The sequence below is a fragment of the Cloeon dipterum genome, chromosome 2 (genome assembly GCF_949628265.1).
Source record: "Cloeon dipterum chromosome 2, ieCloDipt1.1, whole genome shotgun sequence".
NCBI lineage: Eukaryota > Metazoa > Arthropoda > Insecta > Ephemeroptera > Baetidae > Cloeon > Cloeon dipterum.
In genome coordinates this window covers 18,586,159-18,612,601 of record NC_088787.1, presented here as the reverse complement: position 1 = coordinate 18,612,601, position 26,443 = coordinate 18,586,159, and the positions used below count along the sequence as shown (strand labels likewise).

The following is a 26,443-nucleotide window of genomic DNA, read 5'->3' as shown; positions in this document are numbered from 1 at the left end:
CGCTCGGATAATAAAAAGAGAGGATTGTCCTCCAGTCCTCCGCGCCGTGCATACTAAAAAGAGAAAAGCTGCTGCAGCTCCCGGCGGCTCGCTCGGGACAAATCCCCATGGGCTTGTCACGACGAGTGATTTTTAGGGCTTGGAAATGACAGCTCGCCAATAGCAGCTTGTTTTTCCAGTGGAAAAGCGAGAAGACGTTCTCCGCGGATGGGAAACGTGTGTTCATCGCGTAATTTGATTGAAATTGATCCGTGAGCAACTTGCCGTACATTTCACAAACAAATGAACAAGTGGAACATGCTTTATAGAAAGGTCTGGAAAACAGTTTGTTTGATTGGGTAGATGAAGAGCTATCTCATTGCAACTTTGCCAAGAGTAAATATTATTCTAAATTTCAGTTTAAAATTTTCTCACTCAGCATACAAATTCAACTCTAAAATTGGAAAAACTGATAAGCAAGTGAGCCAACAAAGGTATAGACGCCAATTAAGACAGTTGCAGTTTTTACCCATATATCAGACTGAGATTCAATTATCAGTGGAGCTTCTATTTTTTTTTTAGTCTTGAAAATTAGTGTTTGGAGTCAAATTTAATGGTTCTATTAGCAAATTTTGATTATCATTTTCTTTAATTTGAATTTTGATCTACAAATGTAAATCAGAAATATTTCTAAAATTTCCCAATACTAATAAACTCGAATATATTAATAGTTTATTTTTATTACTTTCAGGAATTTCTCCTTTGTCTACAATTCAATGCATCTCACAAAGTATGAATGTCCAGTTTTCTTGTTCATATTCTTCAATACTCCTGGTGAAGAAAAGGAAATGAGAACTTCTCTGCTTAGCACAAAAGAAAGATGCCGAATTGAGATGAGCGAAAATTCCAGCCTCTGGCTAAAAATAAATCCCCAACGGGTCCCTCAGCCTTTGTATTCATCAGACAAGAGAACTTGGCGTCCCTGGCAATTACACCCAAAATCCATCCAAGAGTGGAGCTGCTCTCGCAATTTTTCACCCCTGGCTCATAATAGCAATTTTCGCTTTGTGCCGCGAGAAACTTCTTGATTTCTGACCTGCATACTTATGAAATTGCGGCACGGCGGGAGCAGAAAGGGTGAAAAAGCTGCACGACTGCGCGCGCCCAGTACCGTGTGCGCAGCCAGCAGGAATCAATTTAAATTCAAATTAACGCACGAGGGGCAATTTGCCGAGCAATCGATTGGTAATTGCCAGCGTTCGACTGCTCGGCTCGTGATGTAGATATTTCATATTTCGCGACGGGCTGCCAGAGCAGCAGCAGAGGCGAACACGAACGCAAACGCAAACTCACTCGCTAGGTTACGCGATTACACGGGAAGCCAACTCGGGGGCGGGCGATTAATTTTTTGCTGCCCGGCGTCGTCGTCTCCGGCCTCTGGTGGGTCAGTGCGTGCGTAGCACGGCTGATGAATGGAGCAAATCAATTATTATGCCCGGCCAACAGGGACGCCCGCCGCATCGCTCTTCCCAACAGCGGAAGCGTGCGTGTCTGCTGCTCACTGGCCCTTTGCATGGCGCGGCACAATCGCGGCCAGGCGAATGTGTACATGCATTCGGTCGGATTGGCGGCATGCATGACTGTGTGCCGGAAAATTTGCGGTTTGGCTCACACCCCTCGGGAAATACGCCGGTGGTCTTTGATTATGGCGAGCTGGAGAGTGTAACATTTGACGAGCAGAGCCGTGCTCCATATTCCGCCTCCTCAAGTGGTCGAATTTTTGCATTGAAATGTGGATTTAAAGGAGAACTCTCTCGATTTTGTGTACTAAAAAATTCACTGATAAAACGAATTAAAATTTGAAGAAAGAAAACGTCTCAAATAGGATGGGGAAAATATCGCTTGAGAGCTTGAATGCCTGCGAAATTGAATTTAGATATTTTTCTTTTATATTTATGATAGCTGACAGAAAATGAAACCATTGTAGCCCTCGTTTGGATTTAAGAGTGTCTGCTCTGCTTTCCTGTTTGGATAAACTCAGTGATCAAAAGGTCACTGTAGATAAACTGTACCAGCAGCATTGACCTCAATTTATTTTTACAAATATGGAAAATCTATAAAGCCGCAGCAGTTTGAGTGAAAATTCGGAATGCTAAATCTGTCATAAACCAACAATGTAATAAATTTCGAAAAGACATTAATTTTTTACAAGATGACGATGCATGTAGATGAAAAATCTTGTTTTTGTTGGACTCAAACATCGTATTTTTCTTTTTTGAAGAACAACGCTTCAGCACCAACGTGGAGCTATATACCACATTTCTTTTTATGGCACCACGTTGGCGCTGAAACGCTGTGCCTCGAGAAAGAAAAATAAAAGATTTCAATTGTATATGCTATAAGTAAACTAATGCGCTCTTTGCAGTATCAATTATTTCTGTTTTTAACATTCCACTAAATAATGTTACAGTTGCAAGCCAAAACTACCTGGCGACTTTCAACGAGGAATGAAGTGCCTGGGCCTGGATGACACTGACCCTATAAAATGTGTGTAAAACAGGCAAAAATGTATTTGGATGAGTATAAATATCTGGGCTAGTTCATTTTTTCAAATTTTAGTGTGTTTTATTGCTATTTCTGTTGGTATTCGACTCATTTGCTCTGAAAACTTGCAGCAGTGTGTGCAAAGTCTGCTTTACCCTGTTCAGGACAGAAATTTGACTACGATTATTCACCAGATTACCGTTTAAAAATTTAAACGGTTGCTTCTTTCTTTTTTAATTGATTGGTGATATAATAAAAGAAAAAAGTATACCATAAATTTGGTGTTTCGTGCGCTAATTACACGCTTATAAGGGTCGTAAAAATTCTTAATCCTGAGAAGTTTTTTTTAATTCATCTTACAAAAAAAATCAATTTTCACTGATATTAAGATGCTTGCTCAGAGCCCTAGACTTGAGTTGGAGGTAAGCAAACTTAAAGACAGATATGGCGTATTTCAAATCCTTTAATATACTATACCCAGCAGGTTTTCTAAAAGAAAACGAATAAAAATTTACTGGGAAAAGAGAACCAGCAGCGAAATAAAAGTCTGACAAGTGCTAAAATCATTTCAAACTGCTTGAACAAAGCTGAGAAAGGTCCCGGCAAAAAGCAATGTACCGAAAAAAGACACGGTAAAGAGCAGGGAAGCCACTGGAAAAACATCTCCATTAATATCCAGCCGTGATTTTTCTCAATCCAATTTCCGTCACATATTTCAAAGAAGATATTATTATTCTCTTCTACCAGCAGAGGATCATAAAATAATGATTCCAGACTTTATTACAAAACAAAATTTACGACTGCCGCCGCGCGTTTTATCATATAGATTTGCGGCGCGGCACTTTGCCTCTTTTGTATGCGTGTATCAATATTTATGCCTTATCTGGAACAAGAAAACAGGCCGCGCGCGCGAGAGCGAGAGAGCAATTGATAAATCACAAATCGCACCTCCAGGGGGAAGGAAACGGGAATATAAGGGAGCGACACTCACACACGCAGCCACACACACGTAGCGCCATTATTCGAAGAAAAATTGCCTACGCGACAAAGACTGTGCGCGCTAAGCTAACAATTCTGTTTGCGGTGCAAAAAGCTGGGTAAATTTTATCAAAACAAAGTGCGGCTCGTCTCGTCGACGTCGTATGCGCGTTCGGATTTGCAGCCGGCCTCGCGTACACACCGCACGTTTGAGATAATGGAGCGGTTTGGCGCAGGTATGTACCTTTGCCGGAGATACCGCCATAAATATAGAGCACGCGGAACCGCCCCACAGCTCCCAAGGGAAGTTAGTCGAGCATGACTGTGCTCTGCTTGTCACAATGCACACGCACCCTTATTACACGTATTATCTAAGTTGTCGTTCGGCACTGATTTCGCCGCACCGAGTGAATCGGACTGCTTCAAATTGCTGACTGGATTCGTCAAAGTGGAAAATCCAGACGTAAACGATTATCGGGAGCAGATCAAAGGCGTTCTTTCCTTCGCTCGCTTGCTTTTTGCTATTTTTGTCGCGTATTTATTGGCCTCTGCGGCGCCGGTCGGCTATTGGGTCGAGGTGTACTCGATTGATTCGCCAATTTCATGCCACCACTGCTTTTGCTAATGAGGCGTGAAATGTTGGAATTCGCATCGGTTCACACTCAATTAGTTACATGAGGGCAATCACTGATTGAATGCCTCACTCCTGATTCGAAAGAACTTTTTCAAACGATTGCTGTGAGCAATGCTTAACAAGGGCACTCCTAGGATTCCACATTTTTTTCTGGCTTCATTCAGTTTGCCTATATGTCACACCGCGAACCAAGTTTAGAAGTACAAAATTTTTTTAATTCCAGTTTTAGAATCTTTGAAAAAAGCGGTTAAGTATATCAAAATTGTATTAAAAGCTTGAATTTCTGCTCCATACATGTAAGAGTCGGTGTTAATATGACGGTATGATGAGATGAATCCAGCCTTTTTGGGCCTTTTAATAATTAACAACCAGAATGAAAAATAATTTAAAAAGTATTGAAATTGAAAGATTAAAATCTAATATCATTTTTAAGTTTGGCTCAAGTGCGGCAAGATTTTAATATAAGTTAATTTAATTAATACAAAAAATGCCTAATTAATTCTGCATATGTTTTTTTACTTATTTGAATTTTATGCACGAATTTAACAAAAGCAAACAATAATTGATTACTTGATTTTATCCCTGATTAATATTTCAAAAACGTGTATCTTTTAATTTTTTAATAATTACTACTTTTTTAAAAGAGCAAAGAATATTTATAATTAGAACCAATTAGCTTCACACCAAACGGTTTTTAATATGTTAAATTCATCTATTTTCAAGTACGTGAATAATTAAATTCTAAATAACAAAATTGCGTGTAAGCATGGCAACTATTCCCCATGTTCAAAGAGAAAAGACAAAACAACAAAAGTTATGTCTAAATATACTGAATAGCTTTACCTTGCGTGGAAAAATTAATTAATAGGTGACCATTCTAAAATAATTATTCTACCAAGAATAGAGAGTATATGTATAATATAAATTTAAGTGTAGCCTGCGTGCTGTGTATTTCTTTTTCTTAAGAGATATAATATAATTTTTTGGAAATAGAGGGAACAATCAGACTGTCAGTTCAGTATACTGAGACTTACACTAGAGATCTCGTTCGTAAACAGATTGTTCCACAAACGATATCAGATGAAAAAGACATTATTTATGCTTGTATTTCCCAGTAGAGTGACTTTACTAGAGTCATGTAATGGATAAATCTAGCTATGCACTATCGACACTATGGCTTTTTTACAAATATGAATATTTGCAGAGGACTTAGCAGACATGATTTTGATTGAATTAACTACAATTTTTTAAAATAATCTTGATGCTCCGTTGCTGCTGTTATTATACCGCGTGAGCAAATGTGCGAAACGAACTGTTCGTAGGCCTGAACACTTACTGGTTGAACTAGCGGGGCGGCTCCAGATCCAAAAATCACATCATCGGGCGCAAATCCATAATAAAAACATTTTATTATCGGCGGCAGTGGGTATATCCCTTTTCCCGTGATTGAATGAAGCCATTGTCTGGCGGCGTCCGCCCCACGCTGCTCGCCGCCGACAGGCTGGATTGTGCGAGCGAGAAACTGCCGAGGCTAATTCGGATCTATGGGCTAAGTACAAGGGACTCGCAAAACCATCAGGACAAATTGCAGGCGAGCGCGAAATGTATGGCCGTCATTAAAGGGTGTGTTGTTTTTATTTGGCGTGATAAAAGCGGCAGCAGCAGAGACTTGCGATTTTTAACGCTCAGCTGCCGCTCTCACCAACTTTTTACTGCTGATTTGAAGAGAGAGAGAGAGAGAGAGAGAGAGAGAGAGAGAGAGAGAGAGCATGCGAGGGAGCAGTAAAATATTTTGTTTAGCACCTGACACGCGATTTATTGAGCCCTCTTCGCGGCCACTTTGCCCCAATAAAACACCGGCCGTAAATATTTGGACTGATTCTGATAAGTGTTCTTGGCTCTGCACGCGCGTGCATGTGTTTTACAAACTTGTCTTTTCACACTTGTGCACACGCACAGTGCGATTTCATTGTTGGGCAAGGTGCAACACTATCGCCCGGCCGGCTTATCGCGCCCGTAGCAACATTTGAACAAAGTAGGAACATTCTTTGAAGCCGCTGCCGCTGCTGCTGCGAAACCACCGCCGCCGCCACACTTCCTGCATCTCGGCATCGATTTTGGGCTTGCGAGGGCACCAACCAACACTTACTTCCCGCCGACCCTTCGCGGGGATTTACGCTGGTTCCTCCGAGCGCGCGGGACAACTTTATTGTCGTTCCTCGACAAACCAGAGATATGGTCTGAAACGCCGTGTCGCACGTGTGCCGCAAAATCGCGACCGAGACCAACACGATAACAGGCTGAGAGGAAATTAGGAACGGTAACTCACTTCGAATCGGTTATGATATTATATTATCATGGGTGAGAGAAACTAATCAGAGTCAGCTTCGAATCGTGCTTGTTTTAATTAATACTGATGTTTATTTCAAGCGAAAATTCCAATTGGTTAAACGATTATCTGACTTGCAGCGTAGTTTAAAAAATAAATATAGAAATGCCGAGAGAAATATTTGCATTTTTCTTCTTTGTCCATATACTTTCATAGTGATGCGAAAAAGAACAAAAAGATAGATAAATTGTACTATTTGAACCTCTCAATCCATTTTTTCATTTGATTTCAAGGCAGGTGAAGATGATTAAAAATATATTTTTTTATTCATTACTTGACAAATACGGTTTCCATTCTTCAATTTAGCCAAATAAAGAATATCAAAGCTGGAAAGGTGTTTGCAAGACTTCAAGTCTTATTAAAATGATAAATCAACACGTAATATCGAGCGATATTTTTGCTCATGGGACGATTTATTCTCTTGTGAGAAAATACAATTTAGCTCCTCCTTGAGTACGTGAGCTATTTAAATTTTTTTGCTGAAAGTTTCCGCGAACGAAGCATAAAGGCGCTCTTCCAACAGTTTGCACCGAGAGGACTTCTTCCTAAGGGAAAGGTCGAGCTTTCCAATTTCAACGTGCTATTTTTCTCTAGTAACATGGCTTCCTTCAGAGCATCCTTCATTAAGAAATATAAAAAGATCCCAGTTTTGCTCTCTAGTTCAAGAAGCAATCAAGAAAATTAAAACACATATAATTTCTTAACGCACGTTTTCAAGGAACCTTCACTCTGATGAGTAATTGGGTCCAAGGTCGAATAAAGAAAACCCAACCGACAAGCAGGAAGAAACAAAACACAAGCAGCGTGTGTGCATTACTCACCAAAAACAGGAGGCAGATTCTGGTCATGCTGGATGCTCACTCAGTTACCGCAGCTGTGATTCAGCCTGTGAATCAATTCCGACCTGCAACACACAGAGATGCCCGTTCGCCATTAATTTAATGAAAAGACCCATTTTCTCATCAGCCGGCTTTTGATTCATTTCTGTCGGGGAGCGCTTTCGCAGCTGAAGCAATTTTCTCGGCCGGCTGCAAAGTGGCCTCCCGGGCTTTACAAAAATGATATCGCTTTTCCATGTATTTTCACGCACAAAATAGAAGCGAGCCTTTTATACAGGGGGGGTGGTATGCGTGTGAGCCTATATTGCCTGTTTGGGCGGAAAAATTTCCATTATGTGAGTTGAGTGCGCAGCTAATTTTTTGCAATATGAAATGGTAACCAGCCAGCGCGGTAAATCCTTGCTTTTGACAAGATTTATTTGCAGTGTACATTGAATGCCATAAATTTTTGGAGAAGACCATTCAGCTTTTAATATTTTACACAGTACAAAATCATTCTAAGAGATGAAACATACCCGTTCTCGATTTTCAATTTCTTTTAAGTACATAACATGATGAAGTTAATATCCGTCATCAGCAGTTATAATTTTCATGAATCATTAAAATAAAAGACCATTCAAACCAATTTTATTTTAAAACTGCAAAAAATTTAAGTTAAATTTTATCTATAATGAAAAAATTAAGTAGCGTGCGCTATTTAACCTTAAATACGTTTAAAACTGCATTCTAGTTAAAAAAATAAATCTTTGCCAGGTTAAACTATAATTATAGCTTTATTATTTTGTAAGCTCAGTCAATATGATGATCCTGTAACGACGAGTTGGTTCTACTTCTACATTTGAAAATTTGGAAGTGATTTTACTATTATTTTAATTAAGCAGATCACACTTCATCGGTCAAATTTTTTATTCTACTTCCACTCTCCTTCTTGCACTTGTATATTTTTTAAAGAAATTTGACAAATCAGATTATTTCTTTTAAATCTCCCCTTTTTAACGGAACAGAAGTTAGTGTCGGGCATTAAAGACCATCACATTAATAGAGATAAATCGACATCACTTATTTAAATAAAAAATGCTTCAGTCACCTTTTTGGCAACTTAATTGAGGCATCAGAGAAGGGACCCGATTCTGACTTCGTTAAAAGTTTTAAATTTCAAAGCCATTACCTCAGCAGACATGAGCAGAGTGGTCAAAACAACAGTTAGAAAATCGGACAAGCCGCTGATTTAAAATAAAAACCACTCGACGGGCTTTTCAGCGAGCTTAGCTGCATGCTTTGTCCTTCGGGTCTTTCGAGCACACGAAATTGCGTCGCGAAATTGAAAAAGCGAGTGAGACGTCCCCCTGAGCCGACGGTCAACCTGCGATTTTGGTCACACGGCAAAAAACGAGTACCCGGCCAGTGGCACGACAATGATTCCATCAATCAAGGGCCGTGCGCGCGCGTATAAAATGAAAAAGCAGCGTGGAGCGGCTTATTTTTTTGCAACGAGAGCGTTGGCCGGACGAATTTGCGGTAGGAGTATTGAAATGTGCGGGCACTCGCGGTTTTTGCCGCTGCCAAGCGTGGTGATAACAATCTGCAAAAAGCAAGTGTGTTTTGTGCGGAGAGACGCCCTTCCAATATAATATTAGATGCTATCAAATTCGTACGGTGAGAGGGCAAATCGCAAGCAAAAGCGAGCGACATTTATTGCTCGCTCTGCGTGCGCCATTTCTATATTTGATCCGCGGCATTTACGAGCGGGTAATGCTGTTTGATTAAAAAGTTTCCTTGCTCTGAAGAGACACTGGCTGGCTGGTGCTTTTAAATTATTTCCACAGCGGAGGAAGAATAAAATTTCAATAATAACGAGACGTGAGCAGCAAAGTTTGAAGAGATGAGCGATGGAAAACGACGACGAGTAGCAATCGAGAAAAGTATTGTCGACTTTTAATTATATATGCGTTCGTCGGCGGAGGCTGAGTCGGCGGGCTGCTTGCTTTTTATTGCCACTTGACAGATTTTTGCTGCCAAAGCAACATGCAAACGCTTTTTTCAATATTTCACGCGGCCTTTTTGCTAGCAATAAATAACGGAAGCGAGTGGCGAGCCCCATAAAAAATAACGCACACAAATAAACAAACAAACAAACTGCAGCACCATCAACGTTTTCTCTCTGTGTATGTGTATAGGTTTTAAACTCGACACGCTCACTGAAGAGCGCCAGACATTCTCATGCTGGGGCAGAGTGCGCTTCTCGGAATCGATAATGTGTATGTGTGTGCGCGCTAGAGAGAGAATGGGCAGTCAGGCAAATTCTGCGCCGAGAGTGTATCCACAGTATAAATTTCAGCGCTGGACAAGCGTGAAGGGTGAAAAATGAGCTATGGCTTACGGCCGTTCATAAATTATGATTTTTATCCCAGCAACATGGTTTTCCTGCGATTTCTACAATATCACTCAGCAATTTGAGCTTTCTCACAGCACTTCGTTCATTTTTAATACTCTCACGCATCATTAGTAACACGTTTTTTAATTGAAAAATGATGTAGACAAGCATAAGCATGAAAATGACTGTGGAGTTTTCGTGCTGGATGGTAATAAAAGTACTGAAAATGTGATATGTCATTCATTAAACCGGAATTAATGATATAACGGATGTTTTACCCATTTTATTAACAAAGAAAATGTATGAAGGGAATAATCACAAGCGCAAAAATGTTATTCAGGCAAAACGATTGAAATAGCATAATTCCAATATCAACTTGCTTTTACTTTAACTATTACAAACTACAGGCATTCATAGTCAAAAATCCACTGATACATAGGGCTGTGGAATATAGAGATGAACAGTTTTTGTAAGCTTTCAAACATCCTAAAATGAGCTTGAAATCAAGTTCACCCAATTGAAACCAGTTAAAACCATCTAAATTAGCTGAAAAAATTTGCGGGAACTGGATATTTTTTCATGGTTTTTCTTGCCCATGATTTGTTCAGCCTTCAGAACAAAACGTCAAGATTTTTCGCTATTGATGAATTCGAGTTTATTGCATATTTTTTATTGCATAATGTTTTTCTTTTGGGTGAAAAATAAGCTAAGAAAACGTACTGTTTTATTTTTCGTATGTTTCAAAAAGTCTCGTCTCAAGTATGAGAAAATATAGCAAAAATAAATGTCTGAATGACGTCAAGAGTCCTAAAAATGATTCAATTTGACGAAATACTATTAACGATGTGCTGAAATGGGAAATAAAATCCCTGCTTGCTCATTACTCCCTACTTAATAACTCAATTATGTGTGAAAAAAAATCAATTTTCCAATCATGATGGTCCAAAGAGTTAGTTTATGGTAAGATTCCTATCTCCAATTTTAAAATGAGAGCTTTAATCTTTGCGTCTACCACTGCTTTCTATAAGAACATGGTACCATATTCAAATTAGGTCATATTAAAAGGATTTTTTCGGAGGAAACTCTATATACGCTCAGTTTAATTGAAGGCTTGAAAATGAAAGAAAAAGGTGTCCTGCACCAACCATTTTGCTTGGAAATCTGTTTAAAAATAGTCATTCAATTCCCAATTATCTCTTTAAATATTGATAGACCTTTTGCAACACCACAACAACGAATTTTAGTGTTAACCATGAAATTTCAAAGCGAAAAATGAGTTCATTCAGTCGCTTGAGGTGATCTCCAAAAGTACCGAGCAAATTTGTTTGCCTTTTGTGGAGGAGATATGAAATCCAACCATGTTAATGATATTGCATAGAATGGTATATTTATAAGAGACTGAGAAATAATGTAATAATAAAACCCAAAATGAATTGAGCGGTTGGTGAACATGGTAAACATGCACAACCACAACCGCAGAAAAAAGTGTCAGTTTCCTGTTTCAATTTGAATTTCCCGATTGGTCACGCCATAAGCGCGCCTAACGTTGCGAAAAAATATGAAGTGCGCTCGACGAGGAGGTGGGGGCGGCGCATTTCGAACTAGCCGTGTTCCACAACGACTGACTCTCTCTCTCTCTCTCTCTCTCTCACGCGCGCGCGTCCCTCTCGCTCGCCATCCTGATCTGCCTCACTTGCACTCGAGTTGCGGTCCTTTTTGTGACCTCGCACTCGCCGCACATGCAAAAATAACCGCGTAAAACGAGAAGGTGCGTTCGTTTTATTTTTTTGTTCAACTCGGACTCGCCACTGTGCACTCGGTGTCCGCTCCAATTGTACTCGAGACAGCCAGCCAGCCAGCATCTCCAGTTTCAACCTGCTCCCGCGTGTGCATATTATTCAGCGTATATTTAATTTGCTCTCGACGTGCCTGGCTGCGGCGACACTTGGTCTTTTTATCATTAGTTGAATTAAAGGCAGTTAGTTATGCACGAGTGGATGCTTCGCGGCTGCCGCCGCCGGCACACTCGAACAGACGTGCAAAAAATGTGACTCGTCGTCGCCGATCAGGCGATCAGGCAGCGCCCGCTCTGTGTGTCAGCTCTCTGTCCTTGTAGGGCTTTTATTTTATTAGCACAAAAGCCAGCCGAGAGAGCTTCCACCCTCAATGGGTGCGCTAACTTTTTTAGTGCGAAAATCGGTTTTTTCCTAATTGATTAACAAGAAACCCCGGCGGGTTCTCTCACTGCTCTTAAACACAGATGTGTTGATTGCGTTTCAATGTTTTTTCCTCGTCTTTAACATCTTGAAATGATCAGGGTGTTAAATCAAGAGTTTTTTTTTGCTAATTCAAAGAGAGAAATTGTAATTTTTGAATTTGAGTTTAATTTATTTCACCAAAGTTTAATATCACTTTATGAAATGGGGAAAAGTAGTTAATCAAAGCGATCAAAACTAAAATATACTATAAAACAAATCAATACATAAATGGCGAATTTTCTAAGATAAAATGTTGAAACAAAGAGCAAAAAAGCTCCCTAATTGAGTTTGTCATTAATTTTTAACCTTTGGATATTTTTTAAATATGCATATTGTTTTCATTTACGATCAAATAAGGTTACAGATATTTTTTAATTTAAAAACTACTTCCATAGAGCAGTAAACATTAAATTAAACATTTGAAATGAAACTGGAAACCATTATTTTTCACTGAATACCTAAGAAATCGACCTAGTGAACAAATAAAAATAGCTTTTAGTTTGACCCACTTGTAGTTTTAATATTTGAGACGAATTTTAACGTGTCGATTTGCGATTTTTTCCAATTCAGATTGGTTTCAGGGGTGTTTAGCAGTTTTATATGTTTAAATGGTCGGTTCAAGTGTACTTATTATATGATTGAATGAAGCTTAGAAAAATATTCTTAAATTCTCCTCCCTACAAACAAACACATTCCTCTACCCTTTATTTTCAAAGACTAAAAATCAATTTAGACTCTACATTTATTTTCTCTTGCATAGCTTGATTTTTGCAGTGTTGCATGAAAGTATGACAATAAAATATTTAATGACAATTTTTCAAACAAAGTTATTTTTGTTTTTTGATTAAACGCCATTGCTATTCACCGTTTAATTTAAAGCACCTGCTTGTTTATCCAACGAAACAGACGTGAAAACAGCGGCAAGAATTCCACCCATTCCACTAGGAAGTGTCAGGCTTGAAACAATTAAAAGCACGAGTTCATGCCAGACGAATTAATCAAATCAGGGCACACACATTCTTGGGTATCCTTCTCCGCACCTAAACGCGTGAGAAGAATGCCGTTTAGTGGTGTCCCGAGCTATCCCGCCCAGCAGGTACCAGATGAAACGCGTGGACACAAAAGGCATCAACCCCCAAACCACCTCTGCTCTTAATTAATTTCATTCTTTGTTTGCGCGAGCTGCTTTTCCCTGGTGCGTCGGGGCCTGGTATCTGCCTCTCTCACAAACAGACACATGATGGCCTGGCGCTGAATAAATTCAACGGAGCAGCTCCGCCGGCTTTTCCGACAAAACGCCCTGACCGACTCTCGCATCACGTCGCAAGCGCCGCCTGAATTCAATTTATTCGAGCAAGAGGCCTGAAGGAATTTTCAGCAGGCGGACGTAATTTCATCCACCGTGTTATTTTTTTCTGGGGCTTGAATTAGCCAGCTTAGAGCGACGCCAGTTTTTTTATTATTTATTTTTCTCCTCCAGCCTAGTTGCTGTCCCCAGTGCGCGTTGATGTGAAAATATTCCCATTTGCGGAGCGGCGAGAGCGCGCGGTGCACGGCTTGTCAGGTGATATGCCTTTTTGTAAACAAATCCTTGTAAGACGATGATTAATGGCTTTGCACGCGCGCGTTTGAATTATATTAATTCTGCACACTGCATGAACGAGCCACCCGCGTTATACTTTTTGCGCCGCTCTGAATGATGCCCAACAAACGAGCGACGCGCGTTTCCTACGTACAAGGTTCGCTACAAAGACGTGCCCCTTTTTGTTTGTGCGCAGTTTTCACGCCTGTTTGTGAATTAATCCAAGCAAAGTTTTGACCGCGTTCTTGTCAGCCCACCGCTGAGTTATGCCACCCTCAAAGAAGGGTGGCTCAGCAGCAGATGCAATTTCGTGTTAACTACTTTTTCTTGATAGCAAAACTTCCAAGGAAATACGGAGAAATTAAACAAAGTTTCTTCCTGTTTAATTGTTAATTATTATTGCCTTCTTTTTCAATACACACAGCATAGGATTTAATTTCTTAGTTTCCTTTTTTCTTAAGCAATGATTATTTTCACTGCTGATAAGGCCTGAGCAGCTAATAGTTGTATAATTATTATTAGCTACTTCTCATTTTTAAGACTATTGAAGACTCCCATTATAAATTTTTTCAACGAATTTTCTCGTCCCTGATTTTTGTCATTACGTGCTATGTAACTACGCATAATGCTGCTGGTCAAATTAACATATTTTGCTGTTTTATTCATTAATTACATAATTCAGAATGCAGCAACACGAATCCATTCAATTCCACTTATGACAATTGAGTACACAAGAATAAATCCTCCTAATGCATGCAACATTGTAACCCACTCAGCTCAATCTTTTTACCATTGAGTATTAAATTATGCAATCACGTTGCTAGGAAATATTTCTGAAGTGTGTAATACGCGCGCAGTTTGCATAATTATGTTTACTTTTGTGTACTGTGAAGGAGACTCCTTATAATATGCCACTTGCATGACTCATTAAAAATTCGCAGGCACGACAAGTTTTGTTCACTGGAATCACAACTCAGAATGAATTGCGCCATAAAAAGCTGCGGCACTTAAAAGTTCATGCAGAAATGAAGCCAGTGGGCTCCGCATATAATGTCATAAATAACCATTGACACGCGTGTATGGCAAAAAACTTTTATTTCAAGGCGGAGAACTTTTTGCCGCAGCTTTTTTAAAACTGCGTCCGCAACGTCTTTTTCCTCCATTTGCCACAATGAAGTCTCCAGCATCGATTGATTTTTCGGCTCAATTCCTCTCTAGGAAGGCAAAACAAGCAGGGGCCGACATTTTTTGTGCTATATAGCCCATCGAATGAGTCTATTGAGGGAGCAGAATCCAGTCGAGCGGCCCTTGTACATGTTCTGACACGGGCACAGAACATCCCCCTTTAAGATTTGGAATAAAAAATACACACGACGCCTTGAGGGATTGCAAAAGGGAGCAAAAGAAAGTGTAAGTCGGAGGCGGCGCAGCATCTCGGTCTCGGCCAAGGCAGGCCCAGGGAAATGAGCCATGATAAAATTCAGCACAAGCCAGCACGTTTCCTTTTATTTTGTATCTGACACAGTTTTTCCTTTTTCTTTGGGCGGCCCCAGCACAACAAACAACACACATACAAACAGAGTAAGTTAGTTTGTAAGGCGAATGGCGAACGGAGGGAAAAGAGAAGCCCGTTCAGAATGACGTGCACTTTTTGTTGATATTTGCACAGCTTCCAATTTCAGCAAGACTTGTGTATGATTATACAATATTGTTACAAGCGGTCTTATTAAAAAATTATGCAGGCACCCTAAATGGAAAATAAAATGAATTTGTTGTTTACTGTCAATCAATGAATACAAATATTTTAAAGTAATAAATGAAAGGCGTAAAATATGTCAATAGATTTACTGATATAATATGTATTTTATTGCAAAGTGGGGTAGCTTATACAGGTCAATTTAAAGGCGGTGGCTTGCTGGGTCGACCTCTCGGCTTAGCCGAATTTTAACCCGGCGGTGACTGAGCTTTTTTGCTGGTGGCTGGCGCAGCTGAAAAATTTTGATAGCGCTTAAGGGCCAGAAGAGCCGAAGGCCAGTTATTTCTCCAGCATTTTTTTTTCAATTTTCCGAATGTTTAACCGACGGCTGACGTGACTAGCAGATGAGTTTCCACTGACCACTTGCCCCAAAATTAGCCGGTGAGGTCTCTACTTATTATATATTCAAAAATGGATTATTTATTGAATTATTGATCAGCAGGGTAACTGGATCTACACAACCCCACATTCAAAAGACATCAACAAATATACAGCAACATATATATCAGTGGGAAATTAAGTTCAATATATTATGTAAAATAATATTTTGGATTCAAGTGTAAACTCTCTTGCTCGTTCTCGCACTAGAAAGAAGCTGTTCCAGCCCCTCATACACTGATTAGCTGTGATATTCAACCAGTTGAGAATATTCTTAATCACGCAGAATTAACAGCAGAGGATTCTAAATCTATCTCAGGAATTTGCCACTTTTCCCTTTTTGATGTATGTTCATTGGCATTGATTAGGACAGTCAATTGTTTTTTACGGTGGCCAGTGATTCAGAATCAGATTTGATGGATTTTGTTTAGGCAACCGAAGAAGTGCTGACGAGTCAGGGCCGAAACAGTCGATCCGAAATAGTTCTCCCTTCAACAGTCCAATTTTATCCCGCCAATCTCGGTTGTAAAATCCTAAAGAGTAGAGCCAGTTTTTTTAGTTGCCTTATCAAATTCCCTTTGTGTACACTGTTCTCTATTTCATGAATTTAATTCCTAGTATGCAGAGCGTGATTTTAAGCTTAGGACATCAAAAGCAGGCGAAATTCCCATTCCCGCAGGGCGAAAATTGCGTCATCCCACCAAAAACAGCACTTTCAACTTTGCACGAGTTAAGAGATTCAAAATTTATTTACACGACCACCATTACAAGCCGGGCGTTGAGAGTGAAACATTCGCTAGCTGGGCCAACCAACAATAATACGAGAGCGAGCAGCGGCAGCAAGGACAATAACGCCGGCTAGATGGAGGTCGGATTTATGTAAGAGAAGCATTTTTGGCACGCGACACACATTTGCGCCTCCCTACTTGCAAAAACAGCTAGTTCATCTCTTATTGTGCCAACTGCGAGAGAGAGAAGAGAGAGAGAGAGAGAGAGAGAGAGAGAGAGAGAGAGAGAGAGAGAGAGAGAGAGAGAGAGAGAGAGAGAGAGATGCGACGGCAGCCCGGCAGGCGAGCAACCCGCGTTGCTCATCCACACGCGCGCAGGGGAACAAAAGGACCAATAAAACTTAGAGCCGGGCTTAAGTGACCTCTAAGCAAATATTGCCATCCGAAACTACTCGGCGGTCTGCTGCTGGCTGGAAGGATGGCTGGCTGGCTCCGCTGCTTTTTAATTGCGCCGTTGATAAATTGCGCCCTCTTTCATCCCGGCTCACTCTTGGTGCAACTTTTGTGTGCTTCTCATAAAATTTTTGCTATTTCGCCATGCGTGGAGCGTGCAAAACGGCGGAGACCCGGCTTTAATGGTCGCTTGCTCGGTCAATTATTCAGAGCACATGCAGCAAAAGCGAGCCCAATTGGGCGGCATGGACCTGCTGGCTGCGTGGAAATTGGCCGCCGCCACCGCTGCTGCTCTCATTGCCGATTCTGTGCCTGCTCGCGCGCGCACGAGATTTGATTTAAAAGTACTGCTACGGCACGCAGGTCATCGTCTTGTGCATTTCGCCTCGACGCCTATTTATTATTCAAACACCGTGAGTGTTATTATATTTCCCCGCCGAGCCGGCAAAAATGGCCGCCTGGCACTAAAAGATAATAATGCAGCCCCGTGTTATTACGTTATGGGCGCGGCATTAAGCTGGAGAAGGAAATGCATCAAAAATTCAGCACCCTAGAGATGAGGCTGCTGAAAAAATATACAAAATTCGTGGTGCTGCACAATCGGAGTAAATCTGGAGTGTCTCAGAGGGAAATTGTTGCAAAGGGGTAGAAAAAAGGTGGCACGTGCTAAGCTCCCGTTTTGCTCCTTTACGCCCGAGCACGAAGCCACACTCACGACACAAAAGAAGAGATGCACTTTTACCAGCCTAGATATCAGAGATCGAGTGGCGCGATGCTCATCTCCCGCCGAGCTGCTGTATTATAATGTTTTTCGCCCCCCGATCATTACCGCTCTTGAGCAGCAAGAAGCAGCGCGCAGATTAATGAAAGGCAATCAATTTTCGCGAGCGAACATACCGCCGCCAGCACTGTTTTCATTTGCATTGCGAGCTGCTGATGGCTAATGTAATCAACTTGGAGTACCCGCTCCACAGTTCTAATTAGAAATACTAATTGCTGGTAACGTGCAAATTTATGCATGAGAGAATAGGAAGTGATGCTGACGGCTAATGTTCATATCAAATTATCATACAGCATCGCCTTTCAACGAGCATGAAAGACATGCTACGTAGCCAGGGGCGTTTTCGCAAATTCCGCAAATTCGAATTTCCCTTTATTCATACACTAACGAGGATTATCACGTGGCTGTAAAATTGATATTTCTCTTAAATTTAATTCTTAACAAGTTTAGTTATTGCTGCTTATATCATGAAATATCATAAAGTATAACATAAAGATTAGAAGAGAAAAGATAAATTGTTAAGGTAAGAGAAGTGGAAAACGATTATTTCTACCGCTATTGATACAGCCGAGTTTGGCTTTCAGCATATTAAATCACACATTTCCTTGTCTAAAAAGCACAACAATAGGATTGATTCTGATATCGGAGAAAACTTTCCCGAAAATTTTTAAACGAAAGTTATTCAAGGGAATATTTTTTCCATAATTAAATTATTTTATAGTTTTAAACATCTAAACTTTTTCAAATTATTAGGGCTTAAGGAAAAACTAACAAAAAAGGTTAAATGAACTCATTTGCTTCAGATAATTAATTTGGATTTAGGTTTTGTAACTTCACAACTAAAAAAATATAATTACAAAAATAAATAAATTATTTTAAGCCAAACATATCTGCCTAAAATACTTGTGATGGACAGAAAATTGATTTCTTAAGAAAACAAAAGATTTCAGAAGGCAAATAAAGGTAGCAGTAAATAAATTGCTATGTATTTCAATTCTTGATTGTATAATACCAACTTAAATCACTGGTGTCAACAAAACTTTCGCTATTTTAAGTGATATTTCTTTGAGAATCTCCAATAATCACACTAAGGGGAACCTCATCTCTATCTGGGTTGTGGATCGGTTTGAGCTGGAGATTTTCCAGGGTGCGTGTTTTGGACAATGAGTGACAGTCGTCATTGTTCTGCATGTCACAATAAAAAGGAGGCAAATCGGTGTTCCGACGCAAACTGCCAATGCTCACTGCCAAATTTCCTCTCGCCTAATTGATTGATCAATATCACCAGGGGTGAAAAAATATTGATCAGTCTGCAGCGATCAGCTCAGCAGGCCATGACGAAGGTGAGATGCTCGTTTTTAATCCACTTGACGTTCTTTGTTACCCATACGTGGCCCTATATATTTGTGCAAGGCGTGCGCGCGAGCCTGTGTGTGTGTGTCGAAGAAAGGGCGCAGGGAGGAGAGTACATCGGTAATAAATTCAAGCACGGTATATCTGGGCGCGCGTGCATGTTGCGGAAAAACACCTTGCAACAATAAAAAGTGGCGTGTGTGCCGTGTATCGACGCCCTCGGCAGCGCGGCCTAATCGATTGGCCAGCAATACGTCGAATGCGGCCGGCATTATTTAAACTGACAGCGCCGAGTGAGTACACAAACAACATCGCTTCTCGCCCGCCGATAAGAGGCTTAATGCCGCCGCCGCTCTCGCGCAAAAATTCGTTTCCGCCAGACGACTGACGCCCCATCACAGGGGCTCTTCTGAATCGGATGCTGACCACGGCTCAACACATTCCACGGAATTAAGAGTCGGCTGACCGACCCGCCGATACTCAATCAAACTCTCGGCATTGTTGGTGGTTTTAGTGATTTGCGGTCAGTTTTGCCGAGGGGGCTCGTTACCCACCTGTTTCCTCGATGCAAAAAGTTTTCTGCTTATTCCAGAGCATTGTCGTCTTCACATAGAACCAGTAGGCCTCTGGATGACCCAGCTTTTGAATGGATTGGTATTGAACGGATTCAATCAATGACCAGTTGGTGGGAGTATGCATATACATATATATATATATATATATATACAAAACTCAAGCTGCTGCAGAGGAGCTGCAGCTTTCAATCCAATCCGTCAACTTGATGTAAGTGAATAATTCATCATGTTGCGGGCTTTGGTATAAGAGCAATAAAATTTCGCTTGTATTGAGGCTTTTAACGAATGCTATTCCAGTTTCTCTGAATGGCGAATAGCCCTCGATATTTGCGTAACGTTTGGCTAATAGATCGCCTGAATAGGCTTTCTGGAGAGCCGAGCAGTTTCATCACGCGCACAAAAGCAAATCACATTCGATTTTTCCGCCTCTCTCCCGCCAGCTTCGATATATATATGTATATGTTGGGTTTTATAGGAAGATTTTCAGCGTATACAACATGCAACTTTGCTGCCATTGTGTCGTGTGTCGGCGCACGGGCGGTGATAATAAATGCAAACAAGCCGCGGATACTGCTCGCACAATGAATATGCAGTCAGTTCTTGTTTCGATACACACGCTGTGAATGACGTGACGCCGAGTCCGGCCCCGATAAACAATTATTATTTATGATTGGCCTGGTAGTGAGTGGCTGCTGCGCTGTAATTTGCACTAACTCAGACCTTGCCTGCTGCAGCGAAACCCGGTTCATTTGAAAAGCAAATTCAGCACAAAACTGGAATTTTAATATTGATATGTGCTATAATACCAATTAACATTTAAATATCTTGGGTGCAGCAGCAAAATTCGTCCTGGTATCGGTTAAAATTTGCGTATCTCAAAAACCAAACCTAATTTTCCTTGCTGAAAACAAAAGGTAACAAACCATTCGACAGAGAAGTTTTGAGTGCTTGTTGAGCGGTGCGCGGTTTCACCGCGACCAGGATTTAATCCAAAAACGATAGAAGACTATCATCAAATTTAAATACATATCATCCACGATATTGCATCGTTTTAAATCAAGGTTAGCAATTTTTTTAAAAATCATTAGATATTTTAGCCCATTTCGTAATTCTTTAATTTTTCGTTTAGTGAAATTTTTCCTTCTGCACGCTATATACGCAATAAAATATGTTACCCGCCAGAATAATTTCGCTCCTATTTTTAAATGAGCAAATTAACTTTGCTAATTGACAGGAGAAGCTAATTATTTTGTAAAACGCTTCATTTTCTCTCAGATGCGCCATCATTTTGCATTAACACTGACTTTGTCGTACCTTTCCCTCACACAAAGCTTTCCTCGTAATAAGAGGACAATAGGGAGAGCTGCTGAAACATAATTTTGTTGTCGTTGGAGCAAAAACATCTGCTGTGAGGTGAATCTGAAGCGTCTTCCCTTACTCATGGTCCGGAGAGCTAGAGCTCGCGTTTGTTCGCTGGAAGAGAGGAAGGGCGCGAGAAAAGATGAGGCGGCGGCGGAGTGTCGTGTGCGCGCCTGCCGCTGTATTCATGAAGGAATTAACTTTTCTTTTGAAACTTTATAAACAAGCGAAGCAGGCGAAAGAGAACGCCGCCGCCGCCCCGGCTTAAATGGAGTGCCTGGAAATGCAAATTAGAAACGACAGGTGAGAAGACAAATTGGCTTTTAATGAACGAAAAACAAATGGCTGCGACTGGCTGCCTTTTTTGTCAACAGGCTCGCGAAGTTCACGCTGGAATTTTGCGCCTGATTTTGGTGCCTGCAAACTCTCCGGAGACTTTAAAGTTGATATTTTGGAGGACTAAACATAAGTTTGTACTAGTGGATAATACGAGAGGAAAAAGTTCGAGTTTAGCTTCGGAAAACGAACCAGCTGTTTCGAAATGAGCCGACCATAGAGCAATTGTGTCGCCGAAAGTTGGCCGCTGCAGTTTACAAAGCGGCGGCGACCAGCAGCGTTTTCCGATGCGGCTTTTGAGGGCCAATTAGTGGCATCGTAATAGTTCGGGGGATTAAATGCTTCGCCACAATTTTCTACGAGCCGTTTGACGCCAGTTAGTGTTTCACGCCGCATCTTTTGAGCCGGGCAAACCACAATTGTCGGACGAAAAACAGCAGCAGCAGCAGCAGCAACCCTCATAAATGCAGCTGGGCGCGCACATCTGACTTCTGAGTCATATAAATTAAGTTTTTGCCTCGCGACCAGGAAAGGGTTGCCGCGCGCGGCCAACCCCTAGATGTGACTCGCCGGCTGGCTGGCACACAAAAACCCGCTCCGCTGCACTTTCTGTAATAACAATAATTCTCGCGGCTCTCGCTTTAATTTTTTATTTCTTAGTTGAGACGTCACGCGCGTGAGAGGCAATAATTTCGGTCTGGCAACCCTTCATTAAAGCTTCGAACCCTCCTTTTATTTGATTTGTCGAGGGCGCAGGTCGAGATTTTTCATTTGGAGATGCGGCAACTGATAGTAAAACGTCCATAATTGATGGGCTTCGTGAATAAAAGAGCAGCTGAGTGCTTCGTTTCCTACAGGGGTTTGTTGTGTTGTTGTGTCGTGCGTGTTGCATATTTAGCGTCAGCAGTCACAACATACACTCTCTCAGAGAGGGAGGAGCGTTTTCGTATGCAAAAGGGGTCATTTTTATCTGTCTGCCGAGTTTTTTTGCTGCTGCTGGAGCAGGATAAGATAGGGGAATATTATGCTCGCCACACAACATTCGTGGAAATTAAATAAACTTTCCGCACGCAGGACATTTGCACCAGCTGCCATAAGCCTCAATGTGTATGAGAACCGACATTTTTAAACTGTATTTTAATTCAATAAAAACTTACGTTTATTCATTTTGTAGAGTAAGAAAATTTAACTATACGCACTAAGTGTTCAACACTAAAAATACATATTATTACATAAATCAAGTTTTCTAACAGTTTGTATGCGTCTCTTAGAGTAATTTTTCTTGCCACGCATACTCTTTTAAATAAAATGGTATATATTTAAAGCACTTAGCCGCATAAAATACATGTAAATTTATCGTTATAGGCTTAGAACAAAAAATTAGAACATATTTATATAGTGATAGCTTTGACAGGCATAATAGAGCGACAACATATTTCTATTAAGATTAATGAGGTTTACGCCAGTGCAAGTTATTTGACTTAATTTCTATTTGTCATACATATGTAATTAAAGTTTTAGTCTAATTAATTAATTAATTTTTATAAAATGTAAAATCTAAGCTGCAATTTTTTGTATTTTTTAAGTATTATTATTTTCATTGTTAAATTATTTTTTAGTTAATTTTTATAATTTTTTCTTTTAAGAAGCATATTAAAATAGTTGTTTAATACTAAATATCAACATTACAGTTAAAAAATATCTTATTGTGAAAGCCGACTAGTTAATGTATTTTAAACAGAAGTTCTGAAATCAGCACTACTTCTTTGCTATGAGATGTCAAATTTGATACTGGAGTCGAGGATATACGCACGAAATTAGGATCAACCTTATATATTTTGTTAACATCAGGGTTTACAATCTGAATGGCTAAAAACTAGCAACTACTGGCCCTTGCGTTCACTTTCAACATAAATGTCCAGTTTAGCCGGAGATTTCACGTTTATGGTGATCAAATCCAAATAAGCAAACAAATCTCGCACTCCGCGGAGATTGAGCGACGGCCGCTGGAGCTTTTTGGGTCGGCAACCGCCATAAATCGGCCTGCACGGAGGTGTGAGAGGCCAACTGAGCGCGCGAGAGCATCGTGCCCTCCCAGGAATTCGGCGCTCGAGGTTTGAATGGCTTATTAAAATTAAACACAACGATTTCCACCACCGACACGGCTCCTGCGAGGGTACACCCCGACTTTCGGCTTTCGCTCTCTCTCTCTCTCTCTCTCTCTCTCTCTCTCTCTCTCTCTCTCTCTCTCTCTCTCTCTCTCTCTCTCTCTCTCTCTCTCTCTCTCTCTCTCTCTCTCTCTCTTTCTCTCTCGCTCCTGCTGCATTTTACATAAATTATTCCGCGAGATAGGAAGGGTTGGTGCAAGCGGCGAGCAAGCAACGATTTCAGATAGCCGCGGGCTGTAAATATAAGAAGCGGCCTCAAAGATTTATGAGTCCTGGGATTTCTCTATCTCTTCTTTCGGGGAGAAAAAAGCAGGCTAGAGCAGCTCGCTCGCTCGCTCACTCTGCGCTGATGTATATTTGATATTCATATTGCAGTGAATATTTTATTCACAACAACTCGCTCGCTGGCTCCACCCTGCGCAGAAATCTTTGTCACATTTTAAAAGTGAAAAACACGGCTGAGCGAGCGAGCAGCGAGCGAGTTCTTCTCCCTTTGAAAGATAAAAGCGTCTCTCTCTCTCTCTCTCTCTCTCTCTCTCTCTCTCTCTCTCTCACGGCGAGAGCAGTCTGCCAGAAAATTTGACTTGAATTACCTGGAATGCATTATTGATGAGCTGTATGAACAATTCGGCAGGAATAAAAGGGTTCTAAATGAATGAAATAAAACGCCTGTCGAGTTGCTACTGTGAAAATGGAAAGAGTGATACATTATGGAACAGGATGGTCTGCTTTTACCGCCGGTTTCTGATAGAAATTATGTATGGATCCTCATGATTGTTTCACTTTAACAGCAACGGAAAGGGAATGGATTATAGTCAATTATTACCATCCACCTTGACTGATGAAGGTATTTAAATGGGCTGAGTTTTTTCTGACAGAATAAATCGGATTTCAACGCACCTGTTGAGTAAGGATTTCAAAAAGTGAGATTCAAGTTGAAAAGCAAAACTAACCTGATTTACTTACATTTAAATAAAATTAGAAATGAGACTCAATCTTCAACCAATATTAAAATAATTTCAAATAAGGTGTGAAATTGTTTTTGTTTTCTAATTATTCAGTTTTGAGGAAGAAATTTCTTATTTAGTGTTAGTTGGAGAGGGGAATAGCCTGTAGCGGTTCCCGCTCACACTCGCGTTAACTTAGTTTGTAACCTTTAGATGTCACTTGTAACTGTATGATAAGCTTTTCTCATTTACCCTGTATAATACACCTTCACTGACCGCTCACCTACGCACGCATACGGTCATGTCGCATTTACCTCTCCGGCCGGGAGTATAATGTCGTGCGCATATATGATGCTTGTAATAACTTATAGACCCGAAGATAATACCGGGGTAAGCATTGTATTTAACTGTGATAATAATTATTGTTATTCTCGACTCGCATATTGATGCGTATATTTATTGTTTATATATTGACTTTCCTTTGAGATTTTATTGTGGATATTTATTATGTAAAACTTTACAGTCTTAATTATGGATTAAATCTACGTCTACAAAGGAACCAGATGCATTTCCTTTTGGCTCGAACCGAGTAACCCACATTTGGTGGCCCCGACGTGACGCACGGAAATTTGCCCATAGACGCGGATATTCAGGAAATTTGAGATGAGAAGATGACATTCCTCACGCCCTGAAATTCCGAATCCACCTTCCAACGCAGCCCAACAACTTCAGATATTTCTACAATTCTCTGAATGAATTTTTATGTGGTAAAATTTATATTTCGAGCCAGTGACATTTCCCAAATTTCATTCGCAACGAACATTTCATAGCCAGTGATAGATTCCAGTAATTCTTAGCTCGCCATGAATTTGTTTAAATTGTTAACGCGCATTCTTGCCCACAAGTTTGTAATTTTAATCCCTTTGTTAAGCCAAGTAATTCCTTGAGTGCTCAACATACGCTTTTCAAATTTTGCTAATCGGTCTATGAGTCGAATCTTTCGCCTTCACTGCTCGCGCTACTGATGTCCTAGGGTCACGTTGCCCTGACATGCTACTGCGCTAGAGCCCCTCACGACCTAGAGTCATTGTCGCTCTGTCGTCGCATAATGTTTCGCCGCTGCACGCCGGGGAAGCCGAGGACTGTTGCGAGCGGCCGCCTCGAGCCCCCCAGTCCCTTCATTACCGATTTGGTATCGTTTTGGACTCAGTCGAGTCAACGCCGCGCCGTGCCCGAACGTTCCTTCGTCTTTGATTCATCCGCGCCGCGCAACCGCCGGCTAGGACCATCATCGACAAACGCATCCGCGAACACTCACAGCCCTCTGCTAGCATTACAGCAGAAGTGAGATAATCTCGGTTTGCACCTCAACTAACTCATTATAACCGTACCGTCCGAAAAGCACTCATTCCTCAAGATTTATTTTGTAAAACGCAATTTGTTTCTTTCCGGCTTCCAGCCTCAAAGGGGGGGCACTGTAGCGGTTCCCGCTCACACTCGCGTTAACTTAGTTTGTAACCTTTAGATGTCACTTGTAACTGTATGATAAGCTTTTCTCATTTACCCTGTATAATACACCTTCACTGACCGCTCACCTACGCACGCATACGGTCATGTCGCATTTACCTCTCCGGCCGGGAGTATAATGTCGTGCGCATATATGATGCTTGTAATAACTTATAGACCCGAAGATAATACCGGGGTAAGCATTGTATTTAACTGTGATAATAATTATTGTTATTCTCGACTCGCATATTGATGCGTATATTTATTGTTTATATATTGACTTTCCTTTGAGATTTTATTGTGGATATTTATTATGTAAAACTTTACAGTCTTAATTATGGATTAAATCTACGTCTACAAAGGAACCAGATGCATTTCCTTTTGGCTCGAACCGAGTAACCCACAAGCCATTGTAAAATCAAGAGCACGATTTGTGGGTAAAAATATGAAAATTTAATTTTGTTACGGTTTGATTAATCTTTTTTAGCTTTTTTAGTGAATATATGGAGAAGAAGGGGCCATTCAT

General features: G+C 40.7%; 1 protein-coding gene across 7 annotated transcripts in view; it reads right to left on the bottom strand.

Moving 5' to 3' along the window:
• nolo (no long nerve cord) overlaps nt 1-26,443 on the bottom strand; it is a 78,636-nt gene that overhangs the window by 39,902 nt on the left and 12,291 nt on the right. For all 7 annotated transcript variants that reach the window (XM_065478037.1, XM_065478042.1, XM_065478038.1 and 4 more), the window contains exon 2: nt 7,346-7,428. In XM_065478037.1, coding sequence (XP_065334109.1) covers nt 7,346-7,372 — 27 coding nt within the window. In that variant the 5' untranslated portion in view covers nt 7,373-7,428. The remainder of the gene's footprint in view (nt 1-7,345; nt 7,429-26,443) is intronic.